General features: G+C 45.1%; 1 protein-coding gene across 5 annotated transcripts in view; it reads left to right on the top strand.

The window, feature by feature from the left end:
• The window catches only part of DYNC1I1 (dynein cytoplasmic 1 intermediate chain 1), a 576993-nt gene that overhangs the window by 340256 nt on the left and 212735 nt on the right, over positions 1 to 24002 (top strand). For all 5 annotated transcript variants that reach the window (XM_075587298.1, XM_075587296.1, XM_075587299.1 and 2 more), the window contains one exon: positions 2128 to 2227. In XM_075587298.1, coding sequence (XP_075443413.1) covers positions 2128 to 2227 — 100 coding nt within the window. The remainder of the gene's footprint in view (positions 1 to 2127; positions 2228 to 24002) is intronic.

Genomic DNA, 24002 nt, shown 5'->3' with positions numbered 1-24002 from the left:
AATATTTTTTAGTATTTTAATTTGTAGATTGTCTACGTAGAGAAGTACTGTATTGGTAAGACATTCATCTTTTTTAGTAGCTATTCTGCCAAACCAAGAGATTGTATATGGGTTCCGGGTGGTCAGGTCTTTCATTATCTGATTAAAAAAGGGCTTAAAATGTGCGGAATATAAAGTAGAATAGTCTTTGGCTATTATACAAGTAATAGTAATATTATATAAGTATATAGCGTGAAAATAACGCAGTTCACTCCGGGCGAAAATGACACAAAACCGCACATAACCGGGATAATCTGAAAATCGCGGATCTAGTCGATTTAGACTAAAGGCGGACGCCACTGTATACCACGTAAATGTTTGAAGTTACAGTAGCATCGCCCAAAAATATCAACATTTTATACTGTCGAATTTGTGATAATGGCTGATTAATTCTGACTATATGGTACTATAGTGTGATTGAAAAGTGCTTGACACTACACAGATGGCAGCACTTATATATTTTATTTGCAATAACATTCAGTGGTGTAAATTGGAAAGTAACGTTTTATAGCAAGTCATTCATTGTTGTATTTTTAAACAAAACATCACTGTTGTATGAATGATTAATGGAATATATTATTGCCAGTGAGGATAGGCTTTGAAGTGCTGGTGTGATTTCATGTCAGTAATACCAGAATCCAGATGAGCATGTGTGAAACCGTTCTGTACTGTCAAAGTCTATATTTGTATTTAAGAAGCAACGCTTGCCTCTCTGGTACTAAAGGATTTTAACCTACATTGTTTTTATACAATGTTTTACATAAATTTGAGCCTTTAAATATTGTTATCATGGGTAAAGGATTTATTGTAATCTTATCTCTCACAACTCATATTTCACTTTGCCAGGTACAGACAACCCGAAGTTATTAACTAATGATAATACTGAAATCTAGTTATACACCTTTTTAATTAGCTATCTTCATTCCCAGTTTAAGCCCTATCACAGACTGCTTGTGATATCGACAATCTAATTTGTATATTTTATAACACTTGCATGCTACAGTACTTGACCTTTTCATGGGCCCTAAGATTGCTGCTTTAACAGTTCTAGTTATAAAATTAAAGTTTTTCCCATATATAGCATTAGTATTTGTTCAATCTGACTATACTATAGTGCTTCATTTTTGCAGTCAGGAGACTTTGATAAATAGTTCTATGTCAAACAGATATATATATATATATGCTGTATTTTGTCCCACTGAGCAGCACCCTAAAAAATAGTTTTCCGCTTTCATCTCCTCTTAAATTGTCTTTTACCAAATTATCATTCAAATGTCTGCCCTTTTCTTCCTTTTCTATCCCAATTCATCTTATTTGATTTTTAGAATGTTTGATGTACTGTATTTAAAAAAACACATGCTTTTCTCCTTCTTCTCATTAAAGCAGTTATCTGTGCTGATTGTTTATTTTTTTTACATACAAATATATTTATATATATATTTTTTTTTGGTTTGTTTGTTTGTTTACCTTGTTTCAAGATACCCCTCGAAGTTGAACCGTAGGATTGCAAGCTACAGTATAGGAACCCCGAGGTTCCTAAGAATTTTAATAATGAAGTGAATTGACAAAGTCTTGTCTGGGAGAAACAACATGGTCATTGGGGTCAGCTTCACTCTGACAGCCAATGGAAAGTCATTACATCATTGTGAGATTGCATTGCAGATTCCGATTGGGTGACCCCGCAGCCATCTCTGTTTTTCCTTGGAAGTACTCCCAAAAGTAAAGAGTTAAATAGTTGAAAAGGGCCACCCTGTACTTGTGCAAAAAGAGCTGCGGTAGGAATGCTCAACGATATTATGCGATTTCTTCACCTGGGAAAGGGGTCCCTGAGATTGCACATTGTATATTATGGTCTTCACTACATCCCAATGGACTCCTATTACCTGTGTTCATATGCAGATGACATTTTTCCCTGTTGGTGATTTATTAGACCTTGTAACAAAATATTACATAGATATTCATAATACAGTTTGGCTCTTGCGTGTATTCAGTAGGTTTTTAATCGCCTAAATTACAATGCAGTGTTATCAGCATCTTATGCTAACGTCTCATGAATGTTTTAACATTAAACCTTTCTTCTGTTTAAAGGGATATTCAGGCTGGTGCCAATCTGTCATTTAACCGGCAGTTTTATGATGAGCATTGGTCGAAACATCGTGTGGTCACTTGCCTCGACTGGTCTCTTCAGGTAATAGAATGTTTGCATGTGCTCACATAGGTGTATCATATATAGAAGATGTAAACATCAGAACATAAAGTTTATAAGAAAAGAAAAAGTGCCTAACCAAGAATATTGGGGTTACACAAAAGTCGTGAAATGTTAAAGGCGAAGTTCCGCCTAGTTTTTTTCTTCTTCTTTCTTATAGGTGGGAAGCAGGGGATGTCCAGAGTTAAACCACATTAATTTCAGCTCTGGAGACCCCCTGCTTCCTGACATACTTACCACAGGTGCTGCCTGTAGCATGTCCAGCTGGGTGAACAATGTGGAGGCTCACATCTCTTGCGGGATGGGAGCCGATAGGTAGCTGCAACGTTCCCTTCTCGGTTTCCTATTGGCCTGTGTAAACCTACATGGCACACTCGCAGCACCTACAGATGTGATTATCTCTGGAAGTAGGGGATATGCGCTTCAGCTCCAGAAACTCCATTCTTCCCACCTCTAGGGATTTTTTTTAATCGTATGCTGCTTTAAGCATAGATATTAGATGTCTAAGCACCTTATTCTATAAACCTATTCATTGACTTCAATGATGATTTCTGTGTAGTAGCACCAGATCAGCACTATAACACTTTATAGACTAAGACCCTAAATGTCTTAACTGCTTATTTATTATTGCTCTCGATCCAATACATTTATCTTGCATCACTGAGTGAAGTAACTTTATTCATAAAGAGGGCTATTTATCAAACATTGTTTTATATATATATATATATATATATATATATATATATATATATATATATATATATATATATATATATATATATATATAAAAGACAAAAATTGTAGCGCCAAAGTATCAATAGTGAAAAAACTAAAATGGTGACTAAAGTGTTAATAAATAGTGAATTTAAGTGTAAAAAATACTAAATGGAATAACTTGTAAACATATAGATAATTAATAAAAATATATCACACAAAACTTCACAACATATATATAAATGATGTGAAAAGTGCAAAAAACGTGAAAAGAAAGTGTGAAGATAAGTGTTTTTTGCTTGTGTCTATATCAAATGTAAAACTTGTTTGAAACAAATGTTGCACCAAGTCAGAAAATGTGGGGAAATTTGCCCCGCAGAATATACGTAACGTCGGGCCACCGGTAACCAAAAACTGTAGGTCACCGGTATACCAAGTATTGGCAGACTCCACCAGCTGGGATAGCACCTACTGACCGAAATAAACTCCTGCCCTGGCTGCGGCAAAAGGTGCCTGAACACCCAAGCAGATAATCCTTGCCTAAAACCTAGGATGGTAGCGTCACCATCCGGGCCACTAGGGGGACCACCAATGAGCTATACTCATATCTGGGATACCTCCTACTCACTTCCAACAAGCACAGCCTTTCAAGTGGAGCCACAAGCTTAATACTACGCATTGGTGATTTCTGGGGGCAATGGGACATCTGCTAACTCAGAGGGTCACGGGGCCCCCAGTAAACACACCGCAAAATCCTGGCCAGAATACTGTGTAGTGTGCACACAAATGACAGTGTCCCACAGTCTATACTCTTACTCAGTGGTTTTTGAGGACCAGGAGACCTTAGCAATTTCAATGGTCTCAAGGTTTCAAGAAAGCACACTACCGAAATGCCACAAAAATTTCCAGTATACAAAATAATTTTAAAAAATGACAAGAACCACACTAGCACGTCAAAACAGCTATTAAGCTAAAAGGGTTTAATAGAAAACCTTACAGTACATTAAAGGGATAACATACACGTCTACAGCAGCAAGATAATGAAGTGGAAGGTGTACAAAAAAACTATAATTTACATAGAAAGATTGTTTGTCAGAGATTATAGTCAAGGAAAGGGTCCTTGGGTCAGGCACAATTTCAGAGTCCAGGATGGTCCAAGAGAGGCTTACATCAAGTTAAGTTGCTCTCTATATGAGTCTGACTGGCATCTGCTAGTGAGGCCTTTTAAACTAGACCATTCCCCAGTTTTCCATGGGACTGAAGCCACACCAATCAGAAGTGTGGGCAAAGGATGCCATGTCATAGCCCCATCCTCATCTCGTCCCTTTGGTCATCTGGGCCAATTAGGAATGCTGTGCAGTACTTAATAATTGGCCAATCATTGGATTTTGAAACAAGGAACCCTCTCCCTGTGTGTGAAAATCTTTACCTGTTTGAAGGAGAGGGAGGAAATGGAGAACATGGGACATGGGACATGGGCCGCAGTGCCAGCATATGGTGCCGGATGGCTCCCAGGGTGTCCGAAGATGAACCGGTGTCTGTTCTAGACAGAGGTCCCCCAGTTGGCCTGCTCCCTTGTCCACACACTGTCGTTATCATTGCTGTCTCTTATACCTTCCTCCCGCTTTACTGGAGTAGAGCAGGAAGTAACAGGGGAGTGAAGAAGCAGTGGTAGATGGATGGGTGAGCTGCGGCAGGAAGAGGAGAGAGACCAGCTAGGAAATTGGTGGCTTGGCCACCAGCATGACTCCCCCTTCCCCCTCATCTCTGCTGGCAGTACGAGGTAGGAGAGAGGCTGAGGAACAGAGAGACCAGCGGCCAAAGTGACTATGAAGAGAGGAGGGTCAGGGGATCGGGAGGCAGGTAGGGGAAAACGTGACACTGAAGGGAATATCAGGAGGCCCTGGAGGAAACACAGAACAGAGTTCAAGGGAGTGGGTGGTGGCTCAGGCTCCAGGAGTGACAGTGTGTAAAAGATGTATAGACTATCTTGAGAAAATTGATGCAATCAAAATCGTCCAAAATGCCTCACATGGGGGGCTATGCTTTAAAATCTCCATATTGCAAATAGTGGTGCAAAAATGCATCTGATTTATCAAAGGAAAAAAATCTAATTGATTAAAGATGTATTTTTATTCTTTATAAATCTGGCGCTATTTTCTTTTTCAGCTTTACAGCCCAGAGACCTTTATACAAATGTGGCAGATGTTATTAGCTTCATTAATGCGAGTTTAATGCACAAAATAATGTGTTAAATAACACGTGTGTTATGTCCTTAACCATTGTTCTCAATAGCACTACTGATTAATAACACTCCAATATTACCACAAACCATTGTGCAATAACGTCTACTACATCAGTACATGACTCCCTTTCATGTCAATTTTGTGGCTATAATCAAATGTAATCCTCTGAGTTTCCCAGGCTGCAAAATTTGGAGCACAACTTGTGACTAAAATAGAATAACATCTTTTTCAAGCAAAGGATGCTGAAAAAACATCCAAACTATAAACAGGCATATAAGTGAAAGGGAGAAAAAGCGGAGCACAGCAAAAAGGCGCCAGAGAGGAGGCTGTACAGTGAGCCGTAAAAAAGATTTATTTAAGAAAACAACATCCCTGCAGTCACTCTGACGCATTTCGTACCCGTTGGTACTTTGTCAAAGAGTGACTGGGGGTAGTTCCAGGGAACCTTAAGTAGCTGCTTCTGGGAAAAACCTCAATTGCGATTAAGTGAATCCAGGTGTAATATACACCTGGACAGGTAGGTGACTAGTTAATTTTGCATAGTAAGCAGCTACTTGTGGCAACCCTTGAACAAGAATACATTAAACAACACAATTAAAAACATTGCATCTTACAGTAACTGTCCACATGAAATAGAAAGCTATTAACAGGCATAGAAGTACTGCGGGTTGGAAAAAAGAATCTGGGACAGCAGTGATACAATACCTAGCAAAACTATCTTTGCCACATTGATATTGTAATTTATTTTCCAAATAGCATGTTCTTACTCAGTAATTTGTCAGACGAGGACATGTGAAAAGAAAATAGAAATATTTGTGATGCTTGTTTAGCACAGAATAATGGAATGAAGTTGGCAGTCCCTCAGACCTTATATCTGAAGGTTACGTTACAATTGAAGTCAATATTCACCTTTCCTTTCATCGAATCTCAGCAACCAAACCACATCAACAAGGACACGCTTAAAATGACATTAGAGGATAAATAATAAATAACTAGAGTGACTACGAAATGTCTTTGTTTAATATTGTCAATTAAAAGTTCCTCAATGCATGTTTGCCTCAAACCTGGGAGAGATAAAACAACATGAAAAATATATTAAGAAATAATGATGAACTTTCAAATGCTTGCTGCTCAAATATACACTTATCTGTTAGGTAATGTTTAAGATATTTGTTACACTGCTTTCTCATTTTCTATCATATATAGTTATTTCTTCCTGAGAATTCAGGGGAGAAATCCTGCTGCACCATAGTGTTGTGACTCCCTGTATCAATCATCAGTAAAAGGGGTTATGTTTACTGAGATGTGCTACAATATGTGCTATACCATGAGTCCTTCCTCTGCTGGAAGGTGCCTTAGGCAAACCTTCAGCCTAGGGCCACCTCCCCCGCCCCCCAACCAATTAACTTTCAGATTTATTTTTCTAACTGAAAAATTCTCCCCCACTCTCCCTGACACTCTTATCCCCTACTCTCCCAACACTCTCTCCCTCCACTGAAGCTCTCTCTCTCCCCACTGTCCCTTACACTCTCGCACCCCCCACTCTCCCCGACAATCTCTCCCTTCACTGTGTGAGGAATCGGGGAACACGTCTCTTGCGGTGTGTTCCCTCCTCTCTTACCAGAAGTACTGTAGCTGCTGCTGCCTCCGCACCCCCTCCTCCAGTATGCACACCCCCGCTTCCGTTACAGAGCGCGCGCGTACCTGCTCTTCATATACTACTGCCACAGAGCTCAGCTCCGCCTCCTCGGACTCGACGCACCCCCTCCGCGCGCGGAATGCACGAGTGACGTCGCGCCACGATCCCCAGCTGCGCATCAAGCCCTAATGAGCCCCTTGTCTCCTGCACCTATCCCGTTCTCCGCTGGGGCCACACCCCGCTCCGTCTCCTGTTCTATTGGCTTCCTTCCTGTTTAAATACCCTGCTAGTGCTCAGTTGCAATGCTGAGCATAACCAAGTGTAGCCTTGTGCGGATCCTGTGTTTTGTTTTGCCTTGCCTTGCCTTGTTCCAGTATTCTCTTGCAGTGTGACCCTTCGTGTACCGACCCGGCTTATTTGTGGACCCTCTCTGGCTCTGACCCCAGCTTACCCTCGACTACGCTTACCTCTCCACTCCACGACCCAGGCTTACGGACCACAACTACGCTGTCTTCTCTACCCCAGACCATTGGCTTACGTTGCAGCTATCTATAACCTAGGACCCCGGCAAGTATACAGGAATAACCCTATCTCTCCAACCCAGACCCAGCTACGCTGACTATCTGCCTTCCAGGCACGCCTCCGCTGCTGTGGGTGTGTGGCTCTAAACCTTCCCACCTCAGTACTGGGGTCTTGTCTTGTTTGTGTGTTCGCGCAAGCATTACACACTGACTCTCTCCCCCCACTCTCCCTGACACTCACTCTCCCCCCACTCTCCCTGACACTTTCTCTTTCTCCCTGCACTGACACTGACTCTCTCCACCCGTTCTCCATGTCAGGTTCATCCTGATGTTCTGTCCACAGTTCCCTTGCATGTCCACACCACCGGATGTGCTACTGCTGTATTAGTTTCCATTCTGTTTAGTATTTGCCTTTGTTTTGTATGCTACAGACTCTTTCATGCCCATGCCCTGTTCTTTGCCTAACCTCTGTTTTGCCTGTATCCTATTTTGAGTTGTAGTTAAATTAAAGGTCCTTGCCTATACTTTTGGCTTGTCCTTAGTTCTGTTCCTTGTCCCAGTCCTGTTCCCATGTTCCAGTCCTGTTCTCGTGTCCCAGTCCTATTCCTGCTACTTCGCTGCCATCCCTGACCTTTGCGAGTTACCCCGATGATGCCTCTTCACTGCCTGCCTCTGACTTCTGCCTGTGAGCCCGACAATGCTACTTTACTCCCTGCCCTGAACCTAGCTAGTGACCCTATTCTTCCCTTCCTCCTCGCCTGCTGTACCGGCCACTGAGATCCATCCTGCACCTGACACCTAGGGTTTGTGACAGAAAACAAAGGCCACTTCTTTATGTCGCCGGAACAGACACAGCACCCCAACTGCACCGCCCTGGGAAAGACCCCTTCTTTGAAAATCCTTTTGTGGATTCCAAAGTTTTTTGCTTCAATTCTTCTGCGGGGTTTTGTATGACTGTTGCTGATTTTGTCTCTGGGAAAAGCCCTTTCCTTTCCATGGGGAACACCAGCTTAAATGGCTTTTCTGGTTCTAAGAAGCAAACCTTCCACGGCACTCTCTTTAGGGACACAGTAGGTACCCTTTTTGATGTCTAAAACCCCTAATATTGATTCTAAAGCTGTTACTTCAAAGACAAATGCACTTGTCCTTGAATCTTCTGCAGTACCTGATTTAACTATTTAAAACAAGAGACAGAACATAAAACACAGACAGAGCTCAGTGCACATCCAGTGAAATTCATACACGGTACAGTGCCTAAATATATATGTATAAATATCTATTAAATAAAATGGTTTTTAGTTTAACATTTTTGGCCAAAATTGTTGTAAGCCCCTGAGCCACTGCACGGCAGACCACATTTCCAGGGGTCCCTAACACTTATATAAATTCTTAATAACCTGTGCAATACCAGGAAGAATGATTTATAATAAATCTGTCAATATTAGTTGCAAAGTTCTAAGTCTGATTGAAGCTTTTAATAACCTGTACATTACCAGGAAAAGCACTCTGTATTAGATTTGTCACAGCCAAACTGCAAGCAAGCAAGTTCCCGTGAGTGGGAGATGCTATGGAGTGAGCTTTTAACCATTTAAATGTGGGAGGGGGTAAGCTTCAATTAGGTAGGAGGTTGCCACCCTCCAATGCACTTGTCCTTGAATCTTCTGCAGTACCTGATTTAACCCCTACTGGTTCTAAGGCTAGGTTCCTGCTGCCTGCTGCAGCGCCCGCTATCGCCCGCTATGGCGGGTGCTGCAGGGACAAGAACTGCACCTCAATGGGGCCGGGGCCGCTTGCTGCCTTGCCCGCCGCGTTGTGCAAACAGATTTCCCTGAAGACAGGAAATCCATGCTCACAACTCGCGACAGATCACTGGCCACACCCCCTGGTGGTTCAGCCAATGAGCCAGAAAACATGCCGGGTGATGTAGTGGCTCAGCCCCCCGTCTTTCCCCCTGCAGCTCACTGTAGACCAAGAATCTTGGCTGCACATGCCCACCAGCCTGGCAGGCGCACGTGCAGCAATGACACCGGGGCCTCAACCTAACACTCTCTCTTCAGAGACAAGCTTGCTTTCCCTGATTTCTCTGCACTACCTGGCACCACTGCAGCTTTTCACACTTCAAAAATAAGCTTGCCTTTCCCTGATTCTTCTGCAGTGTTTGGTGTAACCACTGCTAGTTCTAGAGACTCCACTTCAGAGACAAGCATATATTTCCCTGATTACTCTGCAGTGCCACAGCTGACTCACAGGTTCCCATTTCAAAGGCAAGAGCACTTCCCTTTGTTTTTCCCGTACTGGGTGATTCCCCACAATGTGTGATATTCCTATTACTGACTCAAAAACCTCAGCATTGAAAGCAAGTTCCTCTCTCTCCGGTTTCCCTGCGGTGCTTGATATCTCTATTGCTAATTCCAAGGTTTCTGCTTTAAAGATGCATTCACTTTTCACTGGTCTGCCTGGGGAGTTTGGTTTCCCTAGTTCTGAGTCTATGGCTCCCACTTTAAAGACAAGTTTGTCTGTCACTGACTCCTGTGCATAGCCGGAGATAAACATTTCTGATTCTACGCGTGATAGGTTAGTGGAACATACATAAGTTTTGAGCAATAAGTGTGAGCACAGTACCGCAGATGCTCCATAGCTTCCCAAAGTAAAGAGAAAGAAAGGAGGTTCCCATTCCAGTGGAAGTTTCAGAAAGAATTAAAAATGACCCTGCAACATAAGGAAAGTATGCATCAGAAAAGAGCAGAGATATGTTGCAGCCTAGTGCGATTAGCAGAATTGTCCCAGGAGTGGCGTCAAAGGAGGAGGGTGGGCAAAAGAAAGATGAAGCCATGAACACAGCTAAAGATGCCTTAGCTCATGCACTTAAATCTGCATGGGATGAGATTGATTGCCTCTGGGGACGATTGGATACAGAGCAAGAAGCCAAGGCCAAGCTACAGAGGTGTCTGTTCGCAGCGACCACCAAGTGTATTTTTGGAGAAATAAAGGCATCAGTTGAAGAGTCTCCTGGATGACATGCCGACTAAACTGGGGAATTCATACACTGATACTGCCAAGAACCAGTGTTTCATTGACCAAGTCTCTCAGAGAGAGGGTCACAGTCTTAGCACAGAGCTGGAAGTCTCTCGGGAAGCGATTCACAGTTTCAACACAGGTCTGAACATGGAAGGATACCTATGAAAGGGTCTGGAGTGGTTTAGAGACTGTAAATAGAGAGTGCTACTGTATAAGCAAAATCAGTTTTTACTGAGCAGGTCAGTGCAGGAAATATAAAACTCCATCAACTAGAAAAGGAGAAGAAACTATCTGTACAAGAAATGTCAAGGATACAACTAGCACTGAAAGAAACAGAGGGTGCCTTGGAACAGAAAAGAGGCAAATCCCTGTGTTTCCAGTTAGAACTTTGTAAAATCAGAGAAGAGTTTGAAAGAAAGCGAAGCCTCCTAATACTTCAGAGATACTACAGACCTCTTATCCAAGGAAGGTTGGAGAGAGAAAGTTAACTGCTCAAACGCTTCACAACTGTCGTCATAGAGGCTGCCTACGGAAGGATGAAAGCTTGCCAGCTTTATCGCCGAAATAAAGCAGCATGCATTCTTCAGTCAATTGGAGAATGCAACAACAAAGGGGAAAGTATGAACATCTGAAGCAATGTGTGATTGTACTCCAGTCAAATGTTAGAAGATTTCAGCAACAAAGACACTACAGGAATATGAACAAAACTGATCTTGTGATTCAGTCTGGATACAGATCCTGTGTAATAACCAAGCAAACTGTTCATTCCTATATAGTCTGCTTTCCACAAAATGCTGAAAAGAAGAACAAAGTTATAACTACAGTAAGACGTGTTATTCAGGGCCAGTCATTCTACCATGCCTACGTTGGTCCGAAACAAATTCCTGGCTATGAAAGCCACTGCTATAAAGATTCCGTCTATGACTAGAACCGGGGTTTGAGCTTGCTGGGAATGTGTGTGTGACTAGAATGAGACATAAATATATCTGCTATTGCACAATGAGAAAAGCATCACTGGTTACTCAGCGGTGCTTTCGTCTAAATAAATTAATGCAGGCATCTGCGCAGCAGTTATCACAAACATGATCGGACTAAAACCAACTGTTCAAAAGGAAGCCTACCTATCCACAGCCAATGTAAAAGTCTTGCTATAAAGGATCTGTCCGAACATTCAGGATGAATGCTTACAGGAAGTGACATCACCTTCTCCAAAGCTACCACGGCCACCTTGCTTCCTGGCAATGCCTGCCTTCACAGGAAGTAAGCCTCACTTTGGACATTCATTGCCAGCAGCTGCCTCTGGCCTTTAAGTAGCAGGCAGCTGCTATCCAACCTTGCTCGTGCAAAGTTCTTGTTACCTTGCAGCTTCCACTGAATTTGCACTACTATAGTCAAAACAAGGCTCCTCAGCTATGGGACACTATGCTATTGAGTTTAGGACCCTGGCAGCGGAGACCGATTGGAAGGAGAGGGCTTTGAAGGCTGCTTCAGTCAAGGCAATGAGGAGAGGCACTTGTACTGCTTGTAAATATAAGCCACCAAATGTCCTATATATAGATAAAAAATGCCCTACGCGTTTCGTGCGTCTAAACACACTTTCTCAGGGGATATCATATATCATATATCATATCATAGGACATTTGGTGGCTTATATTTACAAGCAGTACAAGTGCTGAGTGCATTCTTCCAATGACTGTGGGGCAAGGAGGTGCAGATCGCCGTTTCCTGTATCTTCCACTGGAGATTGCCAGGTTCTGACGTCACATCCGTCATTTCCGGTCCGCCACGAGGACGGCGTCACTTCCGGTTTTTGCCAGTAGAGAGACGCAGAAGGAATACAAGGCGTCTGAGGCACCCAGCGGATCCCCCACACGCGGTCACCAGCCCCCATTGGTACTATGCGAATTACCAGCAGCCGTCCTGTGAGTGTTATCTAGGTTTTAACCCACCGGAGCGGTCTGTTAGCCATTTGTCCTTTTTATCATCTAGTTTAATAAATAACTTTTATCATTAGCTTTGCTTAAGTGTTGTTTGTCTAGTTTTGTCTGTTTGTTTTGTCTGTTTATGTCAGCCAGTTGCAATTATGTCTGTATAAATTGTTTAACTGTGTTGCACTAAATATTTCTTTTTTCATTGCATGTTCTACTTCCACTGCATCAAGTCATATCTGAATACCCCAAGATACAGAGACTGTTGATTTCCTTGGAACTGGAACTATTTCTACTGGATATCCAGGATTCCATTATTTTTGGACTCATTAGGCGCCGGTATCTCTTTTGTTTATTTGCTGTTTATTCTGATTGTACTGTCAGGTTACCACCAGGCTGCCTTGCAACCATAGGGCTCACCCTTAGAGTAGGGTCAATTGTTTGTAATCCCCATTAGCGCTATTATACATCACTCCCCTTTCCCTTCCCTGGCAACGTACCTACAATCCCCAGATTGACTGGTTTTCGGAACAGATAAGAACTTTGGGGTCTGCCTTGCATAGCAAATGTCTTTCACCCTGTTGTCTGGTGGGTTCTCTTCTACTGCCTGCACTGGAGGACTTACACGGTCTCCCAGCCTGCTACTCCGACCTGAGGTGGGTTTTCGACAAGGGACAGGCTGAAGAATTATCTGTACATTGACTGTTTGATTGGCGATCGACCTTCTTCCTGGGATGATTCCTCCTCATGGACGTACATACTGTATCCTCTTTCCGAACCTGAAACCAAGGCGATGACTACATAGATTGACGAGAATCTGAAGCAGGGATTCATTCGTAAATCCTGTTCCCTTGCTGGTGCAGGTTTCTTCTTTGTGGCAAATAATCCTTGATGAAGACGGATTTAGGAGTGCTTGTAGACAGCAGGCTTAGCAATAGTGTCCAAAGTCATGCAGTCAAAGGCAAACAAGATCTTATCTTGCATTAAACTGGAATGGATTGAAGGGAAGTAAAAATAAGTATGCCCCTTTATAAAGCATTAGTAAGACCACACCTGGAATAGAGTACAGTCTTGGGCACCACTCCATATAAAAAGACCTTATGGAACTAAACCATATTAATAAAAGAGATGGGTAATCTGATTTATGAGGAGAGAATAGCTACATTAGATTTATTTACATTAGAAAAGAGGAGTCCAAGAGGGGATATGATAACTATATACAAAGATATTCAGGGACAATACAAGGAGCTTTCTAAATAACTATTCATCCCAAGGAGGAGAGGGAGAGGAATGAAAACTTTGAGCCTGTTAAAATCAATATTAAATAATCTTTTTTTAGGATTTTATGAAGTTACAGATCATACTGCAAAAGGTATGATGGATCAAATCTTACATATATTTGAAAAAAGTCCATTAACATAAAAAAAAAGCTGTGTGTGCTGTGCACGCGCATAGTAAGTGAAACTTCTTTGACTTTTGTCACAGAAATTGTATTTGTATTGGTGATGTTTTAATTAAAAATCAAAATACAATCTCAATGACAAAACGCAAATAAATTTGACTTAGAATGCGCGTGCTCGGCACACATCCCCTGTATTAGCTATTTGCACTAAGTGTGAATTCCGCGTGTGACAGTGTGCGTGTGACTGAGAGTGTGCGTGTGACTGAGAGTGTGCGTGTGACTGAGAGTGTGCGTGTGACAGAGTGTGCGTGTGACAGAGTGTGCGTGTGACAGAGTGTGCGTGTGACAGAGTGTGCGTGTGACAGAGTGTGCGTGTGACAGAGTGTGCGTGTGACAGAGTGTGCGTGTGACAGAGTGTGCGTGTGACTGAGAGTGTGCGTGTGACTGAGAGTGTGCGTGTGACTGAGAGTGTGCGTGTGACTGAGAGTGTGCGTGTGACAGAGTGTGCGTGTGACAGAGTGTGCGTGTGACTGAGTGTGCGTGTGACTGAGTGTGCGTGTGACTGAGTGTGCGTGTGACTGAGTGTGCGTGTGACTGAGTGTGCGTGTGACTGTGCGTGTGACTGAGTGTGCGTGTGACTGTGCGTGTGACTGAGCGTGTGCGTGTGACTGAGCGTGTGACTGAGCGTGTGCGTGTGACTGAGCGTGTGCGTCTGACTGTGATTGTGACTGAGTGTGCGTCTGACTGTGAGTGTGACTGAGTGTGCGTCTGACTGTGAGTGTGACTGAGTGTGTGTGTGACTGAGTGTGCGTGTGACTGTGTGTGAGGGTCTGGGGGGGTCAGTGTGTGGGGCTCTGGGGGGTCAGTGTGTGTGGGGGTCTGGGGGGGTCAGGCAGTGTGAATTCCGCGTGTGACAGTGTGCGTGTGACTGAGAGTGTGCGTGTGACTGAGAGTGCGCGTGTGACTGAGAGTGCGCGTGTGACAGAGTGCGCGTGTGACAGAGTGCGCGTGTGACAGAGTGCGCGTGTGACAGAGTGCGCGTGTGACAGAGTGCGCGTGTGACAGAGTGCGCGTGTGACAGAGAGTGCGCGTGTGACTGAGAGTGCGCGTGTGACTGAGAGTGCGCGTGTGACTGAGAGTGCGCGTGTGACTGAGAGTGCGCGTGTGACTGAGAGTGCGCGTGTGACTGAGTGCGCGTGTGACTGTGCGTGTGACTGCGTGTGCGTCTGACTGCGAGTGTGACTGAGTGTGCGTCTGACTGTGCGTGTGACTGAGTGTGACTGAGTGTACGTGTGAGTGTGACTGAGTGTGTGTGACTGAGTGTGCGTGTGACTGTGAGTGTGTGTGGGGGTCTGGGGGGGTCAGTGTGTGAGGGTCTGGGGGGGTCAGTCAGTGTGTGTGGAGCTCTGGGGGGTCAGTGTGTGTGGGGGTCTGGGGGGGTCAGGCAGTGTGTGTGGGGGTCTGGGGGGGTCAGGCAGTGTGTGTGGGGGTCTGGGGGGTTCAGTCAGTGTGTGTGGGGGTATGGGGGGTTCAGTCAGTGTGTGTGGGGGTCTGGGGTGGTCAGTCAGTGTGTGTGGGGGTCTGGGGGGGTCAGTCAGTGTGTGTGGGGGTCTGGGGGGGTCAGTCAGTGTGTGTGGGGGTCTGGGGGGGTCAGTCAGTGTGTGTGGGGGTCTGGGGGGTTCAGTCAGTGTGTGTGGGTCTCTGGGGGGTCAGTCAGTGTGTGTGGGGGTCTGGGGTGGTCAGTCAGTGTGTTTGGGGGTCTGGGGGGGTCAGTCAGTGTGTGTGGGGGTCTGGGGGGGTCAGTCAGTGTGTGTGGGTCTCTGGGGGGTCAGTCAGTGTGTGTGGGGGTCTGGGGTGGTCAGTCAGTATGTGTGGGGGTCTGGGGGGGTCAGTCAGTGTGTGTGGGGGTCTGGGGGGTCAGTCAGTGTGTGTGGGGGTCTGGGGGGGTCAGTCAGTGTGTGTGGGGGTCTGGGGGGGTCAGTCAGTGTGTGTGGGTCTCTGGGGGGTCAGTCAGTGTGTGTGGGGGTCTGGGGTGGTCAGTCAGTATGTGTGGGGGTCTGGGGGGGTCAGTCAGTGTGTGTGGGGGTCTGGGGGGTCAGTCAGTGTGTGTGGGGGTCTGGGGGGGTCAGTCAGTGTGTGTGGGGGTCTGGGGGGGTCTGTCAGTGTGTGGGGGGGTCCGGGGTGGGGTCAGTCAGTGTGTGGGGGGGTCCGTCAGTGTGTGGGGGGTCCGGGGGGGTCCATCAGTGTGTGGGGGGTCCGCGCGGGTTGCGCCCGGGTTTTTGTACCACCGCTTCCTGGGTTGCCCGCAAACGCCCGCGTCACAGGAGGGCTGAATGGCGCCGCTGCCAGCCGCTTCTGCGCATGCGCGGCATGGCAGCGGTAGTGGAAGTTAGGCGGGCCCATGTGTGGGCTGGGAGGGAGGTCCCATTCGGGTAAGGAAAGGGTGGGTGGGGGGCTGTCCCATTCGGGTAAGGAAAGGGTGGGTGGGGGGCTGTCCCATTCGGGTAAGGAAAGGGTGGGTGGGGGGCTGTCCCATTCGGGTAAAGAAAGGGTGGGTGGGGGGCTGTCCCGGTCGGGCGGTCTCTGCTGTCCCGGGCAGCAGACGGGGACACATGTCAACAGCCGTGGCAGTGGGCGGGGAACGGCGCCGCTGCCAACCGCTTCTGCGCATGCGTGGCTTTCCTCCAGTCCCCATGATTACTGAGCATGCGCGGCTTGGCAGCGGATGTGCGGGGGGAATGGCGGCCGTTAGGAGCGGCGCCGGCGGCTATCGCCGCCGCCGCCGCATATGTCATCAGCCATGTGGGGGGAGCGGGGGCAATTAGGAGCGGCGCCGGCGGCTATCGCCGCCGCCGCCGCATCTGATTTGTGGAGCGGGTGTGATGTCAGTGTTGGGGTCGGGCTGAGCCAGAACACAGCCCGGCCTCAACTGCCAGCACTGACGTCACATCCGTTTCATTTCTGTCTCCACAATTCTTTTTTGTCCCAGTTCGAATGAGGTGCCACTAAGGAAGTTTCACTTCAAAAAAAATGGTCGTGGACAAGGACACAATGGCCAAACATTATGAGGGGCGTTTATTATGAGTCCAGGTTAAAATAAAAAGTATTCAACCAAATGCATCATAAGTTCATTGCGCTTGTCATAACTGAAATCTAGTTGTACGTATATGATGCTGTTTCTGGGTGTAAAGAAATAGAAAAAGAGTTTATACAGTTTTACAGATATTTATAACTTTTTTGGAAACAGTATTAAAAGATGGGATTTGTTAGCACACTTTAGCAGTGAATGGAAAAAATTACAGAGTTGTTTGGATTTTACAGTAACAACCAAAAAACTTTCTCAACGAATCTGAAGCTAACGTAATGAAACTAGCAACAAATTTAAAACTAGCCTATAGAGATGATTTGTGTAGCCAATTCCCTTTTCAACTAATAAACACAATTTTATTTGTTAAAAATGATATTAACGAAACATCGAGCGTGAGGGAGTTGGCTGATTTGCTGCTTATAAAATATGGCTTCATGGAAAGTGATTTTGCTGAAGTAAACAGTGCCATTTTAATCTTTTTAACATTGCCTGTAACTGTAGCATACGGAGTAAGATCATTCAGCAAATTGAAGCTCATAAAAATATATTTGGGCACACTTGAATGATCTTCCCCTCCTAGCCATAGAAAGCAAAGAGGCAACAAAATTAGACTTCAAATGTTTAATTGAGGTTTTTGCAGAAGAATGAATATCTAGATTTTTTCATTTTAATTGTGGTTTATTATTCTTTATTTTCTGAAACCAGGGTCACGAATGATGTATGATTAGTTCCAGTAAGCTTAACTCATGTCTTCCCTCTTCCAAAGCACAAACAAGTCCTTTTCTCTTTTTTAGTTTTATTGAGGGAAAATCACATGGAGAAAGGTACTTGTAGATGTAATGTACTGTAGGTAGAGAGTGCTTCTCTGTCTGAAGTGCAGTGTATCAAGGATGAGACAGTGTAAAACAGAAAAGCCTTGCTGGGGTAAATAGCAGGCAGTTACTCACTCAGAGTCCAGGGTGAAAAGGAAGTGAGGAGCAAGGGTCACACTAGATGGGAAGTGAGACTATACTAACTGTCAGCAAGGAAAGGGTGGTAGGAATAGCCCACTCTCAGCTAGGAGAATATGAGCTGCAGGCAACCAACACAGGCTGTGTAAACAACATGTAGCAATAATGTTGCCTTTTCACATGCAGCAAGCTGCTAGGACAAGGAAAATAACAGACAGCCAAACTAGGGAGAAATGAATCCCAAACTGTAAAGGGGAACAGAGGAATATGGAATATGGTTACAGGACACTTTTGTTTGATTTTCCAGAAAATACTCTCTTGTTCCTTATGTTAATATTGATGACTGAATGGAAAACTTTTTTTGATTGTAAGAAAAATGTCTAGTTTTTTTTAATATATATATTTGGGATGAGGGAGGGGGAATTGTAGTTACGCCACTGACCTGCAGTGACTTGACCTGACTCCTTAGGCTTTGCTGGTGTATAGCATGGTGTAGTACCACCTGATGTTGAATAATTAGCCCACCCCCAAAGTGCCTTGTGGTATATACGGAGAGATGGTCTACTTTGAATGACTCCAATAGGTATTATGTCACAATCTTAATTGGCAGTACAAGTTATCTAGGTCTTCTGGTCTAGATATACCTATGGTGCACTGGACATTCATTATATTTTAGAGATCTACAGATTTCTTTGCTAGGGTCAAAGCTGATTTCCTTTTCCAGGCTACTTTCTCTTGGTCGTACTGACTGTTGGGGATGGAGCAGCATCTCTGCTTCTTTAGATCTTGCTCTAGTTACTGGACCTTCTCATGCTTCCTCTTTTAGTGAGTCACCTGCCCTCTATGCGGTGACTCCAGTGATGCTCTGGTGATGCTCAGCATGGAATTCAGCTCCTCATGCTGCTCTGCAGGGACACACTGGCTACTCAGACACTTCAGTAGCACTTGGACTTCGTTAGAGTTCACTGCTTCTCTTCAGCCTCCACCTGTTTCTCTTTTGCCTCCTGTAGATGTGTACACAGACCTTGCAGATGGCTCTGCAGTATGGGCTCCGATTGTGTGCACTACCCCAGTGCTTTCTGTACGTCTAACATTTCTTGTTTAAATAGTTTCTTCATGTATCTAACTCGTAAAGCTTTTCATTCCTTTCACTGACCTGGTCAGTCAAATCGAAACTTCCTCTTTCACACTTGTATTCTCTCTTTTTACAGTCTCTAAATTAATCAAGATCTTTTCAACCACATCCTCCAATTTACTGAGAGCACGGACCTCATGGCATGAGAGTTCTAGTTCTTTGCTGAGAGTGAGCACCTTTCTGTGATACTTCCAGCTCTATGTTGAGATTGCGAATGTCTTTCTGAGAGATCTCATAGTACTGATTCCCATCAACAATTATTTTGACAAACTTTCTCTGCTTCTCGTCCATGGCAGCAACATTGGTGTTTGCCCTCTCCAGACTAGTTGTCACTTCCTCCAACTCACTCTGCAAAAGTCGCTTGTCTTCTCCATAGACACACACTTAGTGACCACTGCGGACAGACAATTCTGTAGCTCAGCCTTGGTATCTTGCTCATTATCTAATTGTTCACGGAGAAGGCAACTGTCATGCCTGGCAGTTTACAGTGCATTTTCAGCATGCCTCAAGGAATCATTACTCCTAGGTTCCTGGTCCACTACCCTGGTACTGTGTGTTGAGGGATTCTTACAGTCAGAAAAGGTTAGAGGCACCTTCTTTGGGGGCGAGTCTCACCCAACATTGGAGCCAAGGGTGTCGCTGTCTACTATATCCAACCGGAGAAAAGAGGTGGCCTTTCTGGAGAAAAGTGCGGCCTGGACTGCGACCTCGGGGGCGGACCCTCCAAAGGAACCATGTATCCTGGTGCCTGCAGCTACTAATCCTTATTGGGTAAGGTGACCACCCGGGAGGAGGCGGGAGCACTTCCGCTGTTGGCGCAGGAGTGGGACCGCTGCCTGCAAGCCGCCGGCGACCGCGATGTGTCCCGGCCCTCTTCCCCTGGGGGCGAGTCTCACCCAACATCAGATGATGACAGCAGCGGAAGGTGATCCGTGGTGATGCTCCACCCGGAGCATCACTCCAGCACGGCTGCGGAAGAAACACCCTGTAATAGCATAATCTCCTAGAGGTTGGGGAAAAACCTGTTACATCTTTTTGCAACTTCCTCCGTAAATTGAGAAATTATTTTCTTTTTCTATCTCTTCCTATTTACCTTAGAATGTTCTGATGCATCAGTGGTACTGAGCACACATTCATTTTTACAAGCTTCTGCATTTTTCTTGTGTCCACAGTGCGTTGCTTGCTGCTGCAGTTGCTTGGCTCGCTGGAACAAATTGCTGCTGATGCTGCTCTTTTCCCGGGGCCACATAGGAGTCATTCTCCTCTTCCTCCTCATCAACATCATCATAATGCCTGAAGGGACACTGTTTAGTGTAACTGAGCACTTTACACCATAAACACATCTGGTACTGCTCCCTTTCCTGGGCCACATACGAATGCTAATTCCTGAAGGGACCCTGTCTCGTGTGGCCGGGCTCATACACAATAAACATATTCTATCCTCCATTTTGGGACTTTCAGGTGTATTCTGCACACTGACCTTAGGAGGCGCTACTGCATCAATACTTTTCTGTACATGCTACAATCATAACTGGTAGTCATACAGGTGGGGCAGACTTTTCTTGCTCACTTTGTACCTCCTGTAGGTGTCTTTGTTGGGGTCTCTGTAGGTGACTTATTCCTGTTGAGCAGCCATTTTAAAAACTTACTCGTGTTTTTTTTTTCCCCAACCCATAGACTTTTAGGTGCTATGCCTTTTAGAGTGCCTGCAGTCTCCACCAATTATTATAACTTGGACACTTTGCAGGGTCTTTTCTCTCACATTAAGGGAGGAAACGTAGGGTTCGCTTATTAGGTTTATTAACAAAATGGCAAAAAACAGAATAGGAGCAAAAACAAAATACCTAGCTCCCTATGGAGCACTAACTAACATACTTGTCAGTTCCTTAACTACAGATTGGAGAGCTAAGTTCTTGACCAATACTTAGCCCTTTTACCTCTGTAAGCGACAACACCTAAAGTCTCTCTCTTTGACTCTATCAGGCTGTGGGCTTGGTCCAAACAACAGGCCCTGCATCCAGCAGGCCTGAGAACTGTTCCAACTGCATCCTTGCTGGTTGGGGCAAGGCGCAGTTCTGTCAGGCTGCTGACTGTTTTTTTTAAAAGCCCTTGCAATCAGATGTTAACTGACACACCCTAGCCGCTTGCCTAGTTAGGAGTTTAACCTCAGATGAACAACAACACATGACATATTACACCGTGTTATGATTTTTTTTAACAAAAATAAAGCCAAAATGGAGAAGCCTATAATAGTAATAATCCCCTCAGAACAGGACATTAAAAGATGGTGTGATTGTGTTATTGGGTATACCATAAAGGTATACGAGTTCCTAGGAGGAGCCATCCTGCTAAACTGGATCTTCATAGGTGGAGGTGCTGCACCAGAGAGTACGAGAACACACCGTCACCCCAGGCTCCCCAGGAGTGGAGGCTTAGGCCTTCTGTAAGTCTAACAGGTAGCACAAGTGACCGTAATTACCGCTATTTCCCATAGGGATAGGGAAGGGGTGTTACAAATACATATATATAGTGACATAGTCCCAGGATATTAGGTAGCTTTCTGTTCGATTTTGGTCAAAAAGTGCCGAAATTGTGTAAAGGGATCCATTCCGCAACTTCACATTTACTGAGACTGATGGATAGAAAGTCCAGGCCAGAGTTTATAAGGGTTCTAATTCCCCTCACTTGCTCTCCTAATTAAGGAACAGGTATTTATGGCAGCTAGCTTTGCTGCTTCACTCTCTCTCCTAGAGCCTGGAGGCTGGGGGCACGCTGCTCCCTTGTATCCACTCCTGGGAGTACGCTCCCTTCATGAATTGCAGTGTCTGGAAGAATTGTCTGAACTCTCGGAATGCTGTCCCCATCTATCAGATAAGAACACAATGTATGTTGCTGTGTCTAAAAATTGTAGATATTATTAAGTGTTAGTGTGGAGTGTGTTATTTATGCTGGGAACCAGGTTAGTTGGCCAGCAACAGTTAGAAAGGCTTATGCTGCTGTATAGTTAGTTTCCCTAAAAGGAATAGGCTTTACTTATATGGTTTCATTTTCTTAAAGTGACAGGCTGTATAAAATATTGTGTCACTGATATAAGAAATAACCACTGAAGGTTAATGGCTTAGTGCCTCCAACATGTATCTGTTGAAACTGCAGTCTCCTACCGGGATGAAATAAAACAGATAGAAGCCTGAGTTATGCAATATAATGCTACGTCTTATTCTTGTGTTTCTCTAAATAAACCTAGAAGACCGTGTCGGGAAGAGCCCAGATAGACAGCGCTACACAATGGTGGCGTTTGTCACATATGATGGAGAATGTGAGTCGACACTAAAAGGTCTGTTTGTTTTGCAAATAAATGCAGAGGTTTAAATGGCTGCCCAGCGGAAGTAAAGCACAGACTCTGCGTATGACTACCAGTCATGGTATGACTACTGTGTATGTATGACATACTGCGTATCACTACTGTGTATGACTACCAGTTTTGCATACAGCATATACAGGGAAAAGTGTGAAAAGTATTGAGCAATGTCGCCTTCAGAGGTCAGGGTGAAGAATACACCTGAAAGATGAATAAATTGAGGAAAAAATGTCTTTAATGTGTAATGTGTCTGACCACACAAAGGGGTGTCCTTTCAGGAATGAGTGCCCAGTGTGTCCCCGCAGAGCAGAAGGATAAGGTCCAGAAACTGAAGCAAGCGCTAGAGGAGCAGAGACACTGCTCCATCCCCAACAGTCAGTATGACAGGAGAAAGAAACCTGGGAAAGGCAAGCTGATGGGACCCTAGCGAAGGGATTGGCAGAGATAATGAGGGATGCGTTGATGCACACTCAGAGCCAGCATCAGGAAGAGATGGAGGATCTGAGAGCAGAATTGTGAGATGTACGCAAGGAACAGGATTCTTTCACAAGTGAACTAAACTTGTTGAATAGGGAGAAAGGCATTTGAATAATTCAGAAGTACTGGAAAGCTATTCAAGCAAGAAGAGAGAGAAAAATACCAGCGTAAATGCGCCACAACTGTGGTCATCCAGGCTGCCTACAGAAGGATGACAATGTGTCAGTTCAATTGCCACAAAAAAGCAGCCAGAGTTAGTGGAACTTCGTCAAGGTTGAGCTGCTTAAGTTTAATTGTGTTTCATCTTCTCAGTACCATATAATTGCCCCAAAGGGGAAATCAAAAATTTCTGGTGAGACTGAAAATGGTCTTGAGTAAAGACATTGCAGTAAGCAGAGGCAAGAAGGTTCAAAGATTGGAAAGCAAAAGCATCAAATGTTTATGGGGTTAGCCATGTTTCTGTGAGACTGGTGGCTTTGGGTTTATGCATAAGGCACCATGCCCTTAGTTCATCCAGTTTGGGCAACAGGCTCCGATATTTATATAGGGGCGACAGACAGACCTTTTTGGAATTTGAAAGGGTATATTCTCAGGGGTATGGGACAGAGTTGAATTGGGAGGGCCTTGGTTACGTTCAATATCACCTGCTAAAGAGAGTAATAGTATGAGTAGAAATTTGAGTAGTTGTTTACAAGTTGTAAATTTGTGATGTTTGCTATTAGAGTGAGCAGGGTTTGGTGCTGGATTTCAGAGTTCTCCGCCAACATTCAGTAGATAGTGCAAGGCTTTTGAGTAATCCAGGGTGTGTGGTGATTGTTGGGTGTGGGCCAGGAGGGGGGAGTTTGTGGTGAATAGAGAGAGTAACATTTCCATGAGGCCACAAGAAATAACAAAGTTGAGATACATAGCAGGTTCATTATCACATAGGTAGGTAAGGTGTTACATGAAGCTGTGCGCGAACAATTAGGGGCCGCCGCAACCTCTCCTGCACTTTTCCTACACTCGCGCGACTTCTCCCTAGCTCCAGGGACCCTTCCGCGCCTGCGCGATCACTGCGCATGCGCGAGTGGCTGTGTAATGGCGGCGCCCTCATTGCCCGGCTCCGGGAGCGCTGGGATCCATGTGACGCGCGTGCGGCCTTGGCAACCGGCTGCACGCATCCCCGGCAACCCCCGAGCTGGAGCCTGACCACCCTCACCCCTGCGATCGCCGGGCGGGGCCGCCATTGGACTCGGCGGCACCCGCGATCGGTAGCTAGGTGAGGGGGGTGCTGACAGGCTG

Source organism: Ascaphus truei, chromosome 2 (genome assembly GCF_040206685.1).
Source record: "Ascaphus truei isolate aAscTru1 chromosome 2, aAscTru1.hap1, whole genome shotgun sequence".
Taxonomy (NCBI): domain Eukaryota; kingdom Metazoa; phylum Chordata; class Amphibia; order Anura; family Ascaphidae; genus Ascaphus; species Ascaphus truei.
The sequence above is the reverse complement of the archived record's forward strand: the minus strand, read 5'-3'. Positions and strand labels throughout refer to the sequence as shown.